Source organism: Parasteatoda tepidariorum, chromosome 2 (genome assembly GCF_982258835.1).
Source record: "Parasteatoda tepidariorum strain Cologne lab strain chromosome 2, Ptep-v5.0, whole genome shotgun sequence".
NCBI lineage: Eukaryota > Metazoa > Arthropoda > Arachnida > Araneae > Theridiidae > Parasteatoda > Parasteatoda tepidariorum.
The window spans coordinates 31,008,954-31,022,903 of NC_141756.1; the positions used below are offsets into that span (position 1 = coordinate 31,008,954).

Genomic DNA, 13,950 nt, shown 5'->3' on the forward strand with positions numbered 1-13,950 from the left:
ACATAATACTGAATAGCAGCACTTGAAAAGTGCCAAATTCGAATTTGCACAAAGTAGCCCCACATGACGGTACTTACAAAATATTTACGTATGAAACTACAATAATAGTATATTCTTTTAACAAATAAGACTTTTAAAAGAAAAAAACAATAATGAATGTGAAGTAATTACCAGGGTTGGTGAACAAACCTTCTACTAATAATAAACTAACATTGAGCTTCACCTATGGCAGCAAACTTATTAACCGGAAAGAAATAATCACAAATTAGACAAGGGAAATTTTAGATTTATTATGCATGTGGTTAAGTGATTTAAAATGATTTCTTTTTAAAATAAATGCTTTTCACATAACAGTTGATTGACAGTTTAGAAAAACTCCACCCCAGCGTCACCAGTAGTTCATTGCCATAGAGACTGAATAAACAGGTTGAGTTGTTTTAAAGTTATAAAACCAAAGCAATTTTCACATTTGGTCTCGTGGAATGAAAAAGAAAATGATTTGAAAACCTGTTATGATGAATAACTTATCAGACTTTTATTGGAGAAAAAATTCTCTCAACTTAAATTGATCATTTAACAATAGAATTTGAAGAAAAAAAACTCTGTTGTTGAACGAACTCTTAAACCATTTAATTTGGCCATAAATTAACCATTAAATTGGGTAGAAATATAAATTAAATTGTGGATTCTTTTATTTTAACAGCATTCAATAATGCTGGGGAATATGAGGTTTTTTAACGGATTTGGGATACGCTGATTTAAAATCTGCAATCGGTTTTTCTTTCAAAGCTACATTTTTTGAATGACATTTTTAGTCTATTTATGGACGAGATGCGCTAGTTTGAAAACGTTATATATAGGGTTATATAAACGTTATATGACAGGAGGTTCTAGGTGAGTTAGGGCACATCATCACGATTAAAATTGCTTTAGAGCCCTTGTTTGAAAATGTCATCATACGCCGCTAGGGGCACTTCCCTTTTATTAACTGTTTCCTGGTGTGCTTCTGAACAGGTCATAATAGGGAATCAAAGAAGCCATTAAATTGATTCTAATGTGCATTAAGTGTGTGTATCATTAAGCAAATAAACAGACAAAAAATAAATAAATAAATCTATAAGAGTAAAAAAGTAAATAAAAGACGTGACTACATGAACTGTAAAAAATTTTAGTTTAGCTCAACACAAAAACTGGTGACTACTATACGCCCAAAAAATATTCCTCTGAAGATCTTCAGAGGAAAGATAATTCCATTTTTTTTTTCTTTCTTACAATAAACTCGAATTTTCTTTTGCTAATTAATTATATTATAATTTTTTTTGCCGGCGGTTAGCGTGCCTGACTGCGAAGCCATAGGCTGCGGGTTCGCATCCCGCTCTGGGCATGGATGTTTCTCTCTCTCTTTGTGCTGTCCTCTGTTGTGTGTGTGTATGATGTGTGAAAGTGGCCCACCCTATAAACGGGTTTGTGGCAGTGTGGCGTGGGCAATGTTGCTCGCCTCCGTGACTTTGGTTCACATGTGCCCACTGGGTAACGCGAAATGAGCAACAATTCTGGCATAGTATAGGCAAAGATTCAAATTCAGTGCCTGCCATTGGGAAAAAAAAATATTATAATTTTAAAAGTAAAAATTCTTTCATCGCTACATTTTGACTTTCTGGAATTTTTATTGATGACGCCATTGTTGCTATGTGCTTATGAATGTCCTGAAATTAATTTGTAACTTTATTTCTTGACAGTTTATTTTTGGCTCCCTGTTATCGAGAGACACGGCCTTTCGTGTTATACAACAAATCTGGATTCAATCCACGGACCCGGTAAGTTTAAATTTACTCCTTTTCCTTGTGGAATCAGTAAACCTCGTATATCATAGATTGTTCTTGCGACATTGCTCGGCAGCAGTATAAGTTAACTACTGGGGTTTATGTTAGATCCACTGTTTTATAACATTACCGCACTTTCAAGAATGTGTGGGTGGAACTTTGCAATCGGAATTTTGACGTTTTTCCGAACCATTTAGATCGTTTTAATCTTTAGAAGATCAAGCATCCTGATTGATGGTATGGAAAGTTTCAATCAATCCTTGTCTTGCAGAATATATTGCTATATTTATCATTCACCGAAATTCCTTCCATTCAGAACACTCAAATCATTTGGACAGGTTCACGCTGTTGAACGCCAGCGACATCTGATACGCAATGAAGACGTCAAGCTTCGGCGTCGACATTGAGAATTTGACTGAGGCTCGAATCTATTTCGCGTTGATTTCGACGTGCAGTTGAACTCTGTGTTATGATGGCAAAATAGGCTAAAAAGTGTTGTAAAGTTAAATTTAAATGAGGAAAAAACATATTTTAAATTGAAATAAACTTGCATAGTTGCTCATTGAACCTTATGTGTGTTATTATTGTGCTCTCTAAGCCAAATATGCAAATATTTAGTATTTTATGTTATAACCATATAGAACAGCCGACCGAATTTTTTGGGTTTACAACTACTAATGTTCAACTCCGTAGCCTTGTAATTTTGAACCCAATCCAGAAGACAAGGGAACTCCTGGATCAAGTAATGGGAGAAAATTGCCTTCGTGGAGGACATTGTGATGCAACTAATCTGCATTTGCATTACATGGGGAGGAAAACCTCGAAAACCTTCCACGGTTAGTCTGACGACAAGGGAACTTTAACCCATGATCCGTCTATCACTGATGATATTTTATGTCCGCACTGTAATCGATGTTAGCAGGGTGCGGAATTCGAATCAACCAGCTATAGCTGGGATCGAACCCGGGTCACCTTATGGGGTGGCGAACGCTCAATTCTCTAAGTCACCAACGCTCCAAATATTTAGTATTAATATAATTTTATTGATGGAATTTGTAGTTCATGTATTGGTCAACAGATGGGCTGTTTCCATGAACGCTGCAAGTACATGTTATCGCGAAATAGAATTTACTGTCAATCAGAATTTCGACCATTTTTTGACTAGCTAGCATCTCCGTCATCAAAATAAGTGAATACTTTAATTAAATTGCATCACTCAAACAGTGAAATAATAATAAATATATATGCTACAAAAAGGTTGCGTTTTATTTCACAATGGTTTTCCATTTTTTTAAAATTTAGAACAAGAATATGAAAGAAAATTATTAATCTTATCAATAAAATTTATTTGATTAAAGTTTCTGGGTTGCCTGCAACGCTGTACCTGTGATAATATTTATCTGATAACTTATGGGGGAAAAAAACACTCTGAAATTTTATTTTATCTCGTTTGTTATCAATTTTCATATTAGACATTTATAAGACTTTATTCGACTCACATGTTCGTTGAATTTAGGGATAAATAAATTAAAAATAGTAAAACATAATAGTTTACTAGCAGAAATCAAATTATTTAATTCATATTTAAAAATTGAAAGACATATTCTTCAATCATTACAGGGTCTAGGTTTGCCAGACGACAGTGATAGTGAAATTTCTCCAGCTGTTGCACTGGTAAGTGAAAATAAAAATTAATTTTTTCCTCCGTACATGTAGCTTTGACTACTTATTGTTCATGTTCATGCATATACTATTGTAATTTGAAAATATTACTGTAACTGTGCTAAAGTGTTTAAGATTTATAAAAAATAAATGCATAAACATATTTTAACCCTTTTGAAGGCCGTGGTAAGTATACTTACCACCACGTTTTACCACTTTTAATTTAGGTTTCCATTTTTCAATAACTTCAGCTTTCTTGAAATGAGTTTGAATAAAATTGGTAACCATTTGTCACTTTCAAAAAACGTATAAAAGTTATAAAATACATAATTCCTTTTGAAGTTTGTAGCATTTAAGGAATTTATTTTATAAATAAAGAAAAATAAAAGTCAGTAAGTTCCTAATAGGTCATGTTAAATATATTTACCACCAAAAAAATGGCATTTTTATAAACTAAATGAGTTTTTTTATATATATATCAATTACTGTTCTTAAAACAATTTCAATTCCAAAAATACTTTAATTTACCTTTACTAGAAATAAAGGGCCCATTAAAGGGTTAATACATTTCTCGCCTGAAAATAAGATCTTATTAACCATTAACGGTCGTGGGGCAGCTCCCAGCTACCAATCCCCATTAAGAATATCAACAAAATACGACAGCAAATTATTATTATATTTCTTTTTAATACTAAGAATCATAAAGTTAGTTTTATCTGCAGTTACGATACCGCATACAAACATATGTTTTTACAACTATTTACCACTGCTTAATAGTAAAACTTTCCTTTTTCTAAAAATGTAAAAACACAGCTATTGCAAACAAAAGCATTTTTAAGCAATGATTACATTAATATTCACATCACAGTTTAATTAATAAAATTTTTAAATTGTTTCTTTTATTAGTTAAATCATTTGAATAATTAAATACAAAATGGAAGTATTTTAGCAGCTTACACTATATTATTGATAATAATTGGCTAAATATGTACAAACAAATCTTAAACGCGTTTTTTTTTCTTTTCATATTACGCTAATGATCATAGGTCTGGTTAAAACTTCTGACATTAAGCTTCATACTTAACCGTTGAATATTGACCAAATATCTAAAATTATATTTAAAAAAAAACATTTAACAGTAAAAATATAAAGCTTTCTATATCGTAAAAAATACTTTTTAAGTAAAAAGCTTTAAGTTTTGATGTTGTACTGGATTATGTAGTTTCTACTCGATCTTTAATCTATACTACTTACTAAAACATATGTAACCATCTTTAAAGCATTTTAAATGCAAATGTTGTACATATTCTTTGTTAATATAATACGAATGTTTCTTCATAGTTGAATATAATCTGTTGCACTATGTTTGATTAGTATAATTATCAAACGAGCATTGAGGTTTTGAGCTAACAATGAAGTCGAATCATACTGATTTAAATTTTTGACAATGACAAAATGTTCTTAAATATTATAGAAATTTTGTCCATCTGGATAATTTCTCCTTTCCCCCTAACTAGATCCACTTTCTCGATATTTTATGGCAGTAACCAACAAACTTTTGATAATATAGTATTATTAAACAGCGCAATACTTTTGAAAAAGGAATCGCTTTATTAGATTATGATAAATAGCGTTTGATTACTTTTAAAACTTCTATGAATTTTTCCACAAGAATTTAAAGCAATAAAATGATGCAATTTGTGGTTTTGAGTAATTAATTTAAAACAACGTTTCTCATTTTTTAGATTTTTTAAAATTTATCTCATTGTAGTTTAAATTTATGAAAATCTAATTGGATGACGCTAAAAATTTTCTTAAGCGTTAATTGCATGAAAACTAAAAAAAAATAAAATAAATACTTATCAAAAAACTAATAAATATTAAATATCTTTCAAAAACTGTTGAATGCAGATTTGTATAGGCATAATTTTGGGAGAAAAAGATTAACAGAAAATATAAATACTGCGCACTTTATTTATCAAATTCTGATTGGATTACTGCCTTATGTCTTAGATGTATCGAAATATAGTGTCAAATAGAGTAAATATCAGCCATTTGTGAAAAGGATTAAAAGCATATTAAGAGTTTTTCCACCTCTTCGGCAGTTAAGTTCCAGCGGAAGAGCCTCCCAAGAAAAACACAAACTTAAAGTAATGAATGACAAGTCAAAGGCTGCGGAGTAATTATCTGTTTAACCCTTTGACGCTAATGGGACACCGGTGTTTCTTTTTTATATTTTTTCTGGGGATCAAATTACAAGCAAAAATATATTTTGGTACTTTTTAATTATAAAAAACAGCCTAATAGTTATTAAAAAATCTTTTAGATTATCGGAATTGCATTGAAATATAAAAAAAAAGTTGTTTGAAATTTTTTTTTACATTCATATTCAAATATTTATTAACAATTGATTTTGTAATCAAGAAATTTTAATGGTGAATAATTGTTTTTCTTAGATCAAAATAAGTGCAAATTTAAAAACTATTGTTTAGAAGTAAGCCGTGTTTGAAAGATTTTACGTAGAAAAAGACAACAGTGTTTCATCCTGTGTCTCATAATCATAAATTACTAAAACTCCAAATATAATGTTTTTTACTTGTTTTGATTTAAATTAATACAAAATAATAAAAAAAATTTATGGAAAATATATTTAATAGTTAAAGGGTTAAGCGGACGGGAGAAATAAACCAGGTGGAGAGGAGTGCAAAATCTCTATAATATCTAAGAACATTTTTCCTTCCACAGTTATGATTCGAACAAATTTAATAGTTAATTAGGAACAAAAGAAAAATTTGCTGAGCAGTGGGAATTATTTTCGTTTTTGATCGGTTCAAGTAAATACTGAAAGTTGGATATGAAATTGGTGGGTAGATCTGAGTTTAATAGGATTTTATGTTAATCATTGTTTAAATTTTTATTACAGTTTGCAGACGAAGAATCTTCGATGAGCAGTGGAGCATCTGGCAACATGGCGTCCGAAGAAGTGCCTACAACCTCTGAGATGGCCACCACGCCGGAAGTGGTGTCGCCCATCAAAACAGCCCTCCTCACCTCCCCCTTCCCCAAAAAGAGAACAACCACAACAGCAGCACCTCTGCTCAAATCAAGTGCCATCCTTTCCAAATGCAGCCTCAATTTCGCTAAAGGTAAAGAACACTCTATTATCACCTCATGACGAAGACAGGCCATATACTATACATTTCAGATTGATCACTCATTGATAAAATTGACGGAACATGATTCCAAAATAAGGCACAGCCCACTTTATCGGGAGGACCCATTCATTCATACACTAATTTTGACCTGAACCAGAGAACGATCAATCTCAAATTCAGTACCCCTTAAGGTATTTTTTTTTATCTATATAACCGTCGTTGAACAGACGATTCAATTTTGAGTTCACGACCACCAAAGTTCAACTCCGTAGCCTTGTATTTCTGAACCCAATCCAGAAGACAAGGGAATTCCTGGATCAAATATTAGGAGAAATTTGCCTTCCTGGTGGACTTTGTGATGGAACTAACCCGCATTTGCCTTAAATAGAGAGGAAAACCTCACACGGTTAGCCTGACGGAAAAAGGACTTTAACCCATGATCCGTCAACCACTGCGGATATTTTTCGTTAGTACTGAGGTCGGTGCGAACCGGGTGCAGAATTCGTATCGACCAACCATCACTGGAATCGGACCCGGGTTACCTCATTGAGAGGCGAGCGCTCTATCCCTTGAGCCACCACGGTTTCCCTAGAAGTATTGATTTGTTATGGGGAACTTGGAGACAATTCCAAATTCGGATGGGTATTACACCACAGTTTTTACAGTGTGAGTTTTAGTCGAATTTTGTTGTTGGTCTTGCCATGCAAAGTGTTCCTGTCCTTCCGCTCTATGTAACACAAATGTAGGAAAGTTTCCTTTAAATAAATGTCCTCCACGAAAGCGAGTTTTAACTTGAATTCTTTGAGTTTATGTTCATAAATCCAATTTCGGAGATAAAATAGACGAAGAGGAAATATAAAGAAATTTAATTATTCCCGTAAATAAGAATGAAAGGGAAAAGCTTCAAACATATGTTATAAACTTATGCATACTTTATTTTATATACTCTTATTTAATTTGTTTTTTTTAATATTATTTTAGGTTATTTGATCAAAATAGATGAATTAGTGAAAGAATTATCTAGGTGAGAATTATTTAAAAACTATATTATTTAGAGTAAAAAAGCAAAAGTGTCTCTGAAACAATTACAAATTTTTAACTAAGATTTTTTTAAAAATATTATTAATAATAATATTTGCAAAAAGTTAGTTAAAAATAAATATAGCTTAAAAAAAATATCTGATGGAGTTTTATCTCTTGCAGAGTATCCAGAACTTCTTTACTATTTATGGTGTCTACGTTTCTGTAAGTAATCATGCCTTTAATGTGGATATTATTAGTTATTTAGAAAATGTTATATCTGAAGCCACTCATTATACAAAAATAGCAAGCAGATATTGTCCCAATATGCGATCCAACTTACTTTTAACTGTTTAATTATTTAACGGATTAATTGGTGGAGCCATTAATATTTTTTGTAAAAAAAATAACGTTTAAAATTATTTTTTCAATATTGTTATACTTCAAACGATGCGATCTAACTTACTTTAAACTGTTTAATTATCTAACGGATTGATAGGTGGCGCATTAATATTTTTTGTAAAAAAAAATAATGTTTAAAATTATTTTTTCAAAATTGTTATATTTCAAACTAAAATTTTTGTGAAAAATGTTGCAGCAATTATTATTGTAATACTTACAAACTATTTTTATGAAGTTTTCATTTCTTTATTTATTTTACTTTATCAATATATTTCTTACTATTTATAAATTATCATTATAAATATTAAATATATGTTGCTTTTTTTAAATTTAGTTTTTGGCTTTAGTAGATTTTTTAAATTAAAACTGTTTAGAATGATTTATGAGCAGAATTGATCAATACATTAAATATCAATTGATTATCAAAAACTTCAGATTAAAAATATTGAATATAGTGTTTTTTTTATTTTGCATTAAGCAGATTTTTATAAATTAAAATTTCCTGAATTGATAATAACTAATTACCGATTCTTCATTGTTATGAAATAAAATATCTATATAGTTCTTAAATTTTAGTTCAATTCTTACTAAGCATCAAACTTGTGTTGATTAAAAAAATGAAAAATTATGAGTTTTGTTTGTTAAGTTTGAAAATTATGAGAATTGGTTTAAGTTTTCTTATTTTTTTAATTTATTCAATAATTTTCTTAAAATTCTCGAAAAATAGAAAAAAATTATCGAAAAGTAATACTATTCGTAATAGTTATATAACAAAGCTTCCGATTTATTTATTTTTTGATACTTCAATGCATATAAAAAACGATTAGATGTTTTCGGACAGTTCAAGAACATTTGAGGATATATATACAGATTTGAGACCATTTTCTGTCTTCGACGATTTTGAAATTCTTTGAGGGCAACTTTTAAAATTCGAGGTCTGCCCTCAAGATTTTTTGAACGCCTGGTTACCTTAATTTGTGACAAAAAATATTTGTAGAGTAAAATTGCATACACTAATTCCTTTTTTGTGATGAATAAAAAAAATCATTAAGTGAAAACTTGGGCCGTTAATTTATAAAAAATAGATTGTTTTCTATTATTACATTAAAAAAAAAAGCTGGCTTTATGGTTAAAGCACTGAACTGGCAATGTGAAGAATTAGGGTTCAATCTCCAGAGGCGACCTGAAGCCCACCCGGTTTCAGTTCGATGTGTTCCAGCTTGTCTGTGAAATTAATAAGGCTGACCACATAACCACAATCATGCCGCTGGTCACGAAATTGTGGAACCATGGTCTATGACCCACAACGGACTCTTGAGGCAATGTTTTACTTTACATAAAAAAGCAAAGTTAATAATTACATTTTTAATTAAAACCTTGATATTTCATTAAAATAACTATATTAAATATTAATTATTTTCTATTTAACTACAAATAATGACAATATAAACATATTTTACTTTACCATGATTAACAAAATTATTATTTAAATGACTAATTACTAAATTATTCACTCATTTTACTTTCAGATTAGTAATACTGTTTATTTCCACAACTGTTCTTCTCTACCGAATTCACCTCCTACATCAGAAACTTCTAATTAAAGATGATTTCTACGCCGACAACATTCCAAGGTAAACATTCAATGCATTTCTTTTTTTTCAAAAATTCCGGCTGCCCTGTGATAAAGCTCTATTTGTTAGATTCTTTTAACTGTGAAGTAAACGTGACAAATTCCACTCTTTCAATTTCGTGAAAAATGCCTAGTTTTGTAACTGTTTATTTTTGGAGCAGTTAAGCTAAAATGAATTGAAGAAACGAATTTCTTCAAAGCAATTTTGTGCTTTTCAACAGTTGCAGCGAAATGGTAATATTGCCGAGTAATTCCCCCACAAGACTAGATTTCGGAAACTACGGACCCTAGGGAACCAGGAATTTTGGCGTTTAGTACGTCATACTTAAAAGCTACTTATATTTCATTAGAACAAGATCCAAATTTTCAGAATCTTTATTTACTAAAAGAGTGGGTCCTTAGTAAATAATTTAAATATTTCCAATCTACAGCAAATTAAAAAAATTCTACATTAAATAATGTAAATTAACACTTTAAACAATGTTTCAAACATATGGGGATAAAATGTTAGAGGGAGGAAAGGTAGTTTCCAAGAGAAGAATTTTTTTTAAAGAAACTGTGACGTTGAGCAAATTCTCTTTTTACCTCTTTATCTATTAATAGTATTTGAATTTATAAGGATCCTATCTGTTGTTTGACAAAACCAAGAATTTAAAAAAAAAAGAAGTTATATTTGGAATCTAAGTTTTTATTGAGAACTGATCAAACACTATGCATTTAATAAAAACATCAATGCAGTTCATTTATTTATTTTTTTAAAAAAAGTTTTGTTTAATTTTGCCAATTTATTTTATTTTAAATTTTCTTGATGAAGAAATCACACACCCCGTAGGACGTCGCTCAAAATTTTTTTGGGGGGGCGGGCATTTCTCACTACGAATTTGATGCGGTTTTAGAGTATAAGTGGAATTTCTGTGATTCGTTTTAAAATTGTGATTATAATAGCATAATGGTAGATACCGGCAATGGCTCATAACTTTTAATGAAATTAATGTAAGGAATACTGGGCTCTTGTCCAAACCTGAAGTGAACAAGAAATCAACTTATAGTGAACAAGAGGTTTTAAACTTTTAATGTTTCTAGCAAACTGTTATGCAATAGTATTTTTGGAGATAAAATTATGGAAATGGATATTAATGAAATGCTCGGGTTTAGACCTATTCGCGGTTTTGTCTGATCTCCGATCATAGTGAAGAGCATTGGTAGCATCGCAATTTAATATTTCACAAGAAATACATCAAAGAACTTTTCATCAAAGCTCAAGAACTTTTTCAATAATGCATATAAAATCTGTTTTCGTTCCCTTGAAATACAACTTTTTTCAACCTAGAAAAAAGTTGTCGCAATTTATGTGTATAGTGACAAAAACAGACTTTATATGTATATTTTATAATCATTTTAATTTCTAATGATTTCAATTTATTCTATACAGTATTTTATATTTCTTTTTGCAGGTTTGAAGCAGTTAGTGAGCTTGTTCCAACAGATTTCACAAATGTAGTTAAAAGCTTAGAAGATAGAATACAGAGTCTAGCAGAGGTACTCATTTTAGTCAGATATTTTTTTGAAAGTGTGTTCTGCTTCCGGGTATAAAATGTCTCCCTATGATGTGGTTTTTCTGGAGGAAAAAAAACTACGCAATCAATTTTCAAAAACTTAAAAAAAATTCTTCAAAATCTTTGTTTTACTACTAATTTTAACACTTTCTGTACTCTAGAATTAAAAAAAGTATTGCATATTATGCTTATAAAACTTGTTACCCAGAACAGGTTTAATGCAAACAAGTTTCTAATATTTAATAATAATTGAATAACTGAGTCCCATTTATCTTCCTTCACTTTCTCTCAAAAAACCAAAAATTCAAAAAAATCGGGACAAAGTATTCCCAAAATATGAATTGAAAAAGTAGTTCTTTAGATTAAAAAAATTATATTGAAAAATTGCCCAATGTTTAAATGCCACGAGACCAAATGCGTTGAAAAAGAGTATTACTATTTAGAGTAAAATTTGTTTTTGTTAGATTTCGTAGTCTGGGAGTAAAAATAAATTCTTTCAATAGTCCGCTGTGGACCAGGGATTCATGAAGGTTAGGGCTCCATTTTTTAAACCAATAAATAGCAATGTGTTCAGAAACTGTATACTGTCCTATCAAAATGACCGATGATTGTGGAAAAAAATAGGAAATAGAAAAGTACAGTTTATACTGTTTCATGCTTTGGAAAACCAGCCGATACTTTTTAAAACTAGTTACGAAGTTCATCAATAAATGGTACGTAACTGGTTAAAACTATCTTTTCAAAATAACCTTTACTTGCAGTAACGACATGGCAGAATCTGAGAAGAAAAATAGCTAACACGCGGGCTTTTTTTTTTATTTTAGTTAGAATGTGATGGGCAGCACATATTTATAACGTCTTTTATTCCACAAAACTTTATGTCAAAAATCTAATGAAACAAAATGGGAGAATATAGCACACTTGATGTTTGTTTTTCTTCAAGAAATTGGAATAACTTGGACAGAGATAATTCGTATAAACTCTCTGAAAAAGCTGTCGAGGTTTCTTGGCAAACCATCTTCATTGTATTAGTATTTTTGATTTCAATTTGCAACATCTGTGAGATAGATGAAGTCATGTACAGGAATCTTTGATGAGATTTTCAGCTCTGTGTGTAGACTTTGAGGTAAAATGAATTTTCGAGTGCTGGACATTCCTTCAAGGACATTGACTTCCTCTCTTGCTGTTACTTCTTTCTTTTTATATATCATGTTCCCTGTTACTTTGCATGAGCGTTATTTTGTATGCCATTATAATTTTTTTTTTTTTAAAAAAAAAGGGCAGCACAAACATTTTACCAATTTTGAAACTTTTCAGAACATATCACTTCATTTCTCAAGCAGAACACAACAAACCATACCTTATTTTTCCAATTGTAACTGCATTTCAGTTAGAATGATCCGACACGCAGTGGAAAATGTTTTATATTTTCTTTATTGATGAATGCGATCAATTGACCTTTTTAACAAGTTTTTAAACTTGTTACAACAAATTAGTTTAGTTATTTTTTTTAAATAGAACTCAGCGAACTTTATTTTATTTTCAAATCCTCGGCCATTTTTGAGACAGCCAGAAATAGCTGAATGCCCAAATATTAGATCAGAAATCATTTTGGACAAAGCCTTTTTTTAAGGAGATGGGCTTTACTATATAACATTATGATGTACTAGTACTCTCTATTTTCAATAAAATATTCTAAATTATTCTTACTGTTTCAGGTTAGAACAACTCTAGAAAAACTCGTAGCTAAGGCCAATGTCCGAGAAGTGCCTAGTACACCCATTTCTCAATATGGTACGTGATGAGACCAGGAAGGATGTTTCTGGAATGGAAGTTTTATTTTTGGGATTTGTAAATAAACTGAACTTGTTGAGAGAATGAGAGATAATCCCTCTCTTATGAAACTGCAATACATACCGTCACTCCACCGACAAGCTGGTCTTGAACATGGAGTGCGTGTATGCTGTTTGTTGTGCTTTTTTTTGTTTAGATATTTTGAAAGTTTAAAAAAAATATGAAGCAATTCTTTTACAATAAAGAATATTTAAAAAAAAAAAATAGTGTCTTGATTTATTTTTAAACACCTGAAACAATAAATAAGATTGAAATTCGCCACACATTGAACTTTCTACAACAATTTAAGTAATAATGGGATACAGAAGTCAAGAGTCTCTACATCTAAATATAACAACCAGCTTTAAAATTATCCCCACTAGAGTTGCAAAAAAGAATGACTTCAATGCAATGGATATGGATACCTCCTCCATGAATTAATTGCTAATTCTACTGTGAAACTTTATTTAGGTTTCTCAACTGATAACAAGTTGTAACCCGTATGATGTAACTCAACACTATACTTAGAGACAGGATATATAAAAACATACAACTCAAACCCAAAGAGTGGGACACCGTCATAAACGTAGACCCACGAGAAGAATTCATGTCATAATTTTTTTTTTAATATGTTAATAGAACTATACAAAATTTCAGAGCTCTAATATATTGTAAATCCAATGATACATTCTCTCTTCAAATATGTTAATGAACTAAGTAAAAAAAAAAATAAAAAAAAAAACTATAAGAAAAAATTGTACAATATATAATCAAGAATTTACTGCTTTAAATTCACACAGAGACACACACACATATATATATATTCACAGGGTGCATAATCAGATTTTTTCATCAAAAAATAAGCA

General features: G+C 30.4%; 1 protein-coding gene across 6 annotated transcripts in view; it reads left to right on the plus strand.

The window, feature by feature from the left end:
* The window catches only part of LOC107440882 (uncharacterized), a 134,061-nt gene extending 120,752 nt beyond the window's left edge, over window positions 1–13,309 (plus strand). For all 6 annotated transcript variants that reach the window (XM_043050953.3, XM_043050952.3, XM_043050951.3 and 3 more), the window contains exons 5-12: window positions 1,740–1,817; window positions 3,444–3,497; window positions 6,409–6,631; window positions 7,622–7,664; window positions 7,844–7,885; window positions 9,592–9,696; window positions 11,150–11,234; window positions 12,970–13,309. In XM_043050953.3, coding sequence (XP_042906887.1) covers window positions 1,740–1,817; window positions 3,444–3,497; window positions 6,409–6,631; window positions 7,622–7,664; window positions 7,844–7,885; window positions 9,592–9,696; window positions 11,150–11,234; window positions 12,970–13,053 — 714 coding nt within the window. In that variant the 3' untranslated portion in view covers window positions 13,054–13,309. The remainder of the gene's footprint in view (window positions 1–1,739; window positions 1,818–3,443; window positions 3,498–6,408; window positions 6,632–7,621; window positions 7,665–7,843; window positions 7,886–9,591; window positions 9,697–11,149; window positions 11,235–12,969) is intronic.
* The last annotated feature ends 641 nt before the right edge of the window (window positions 13,310–13,950 follow it).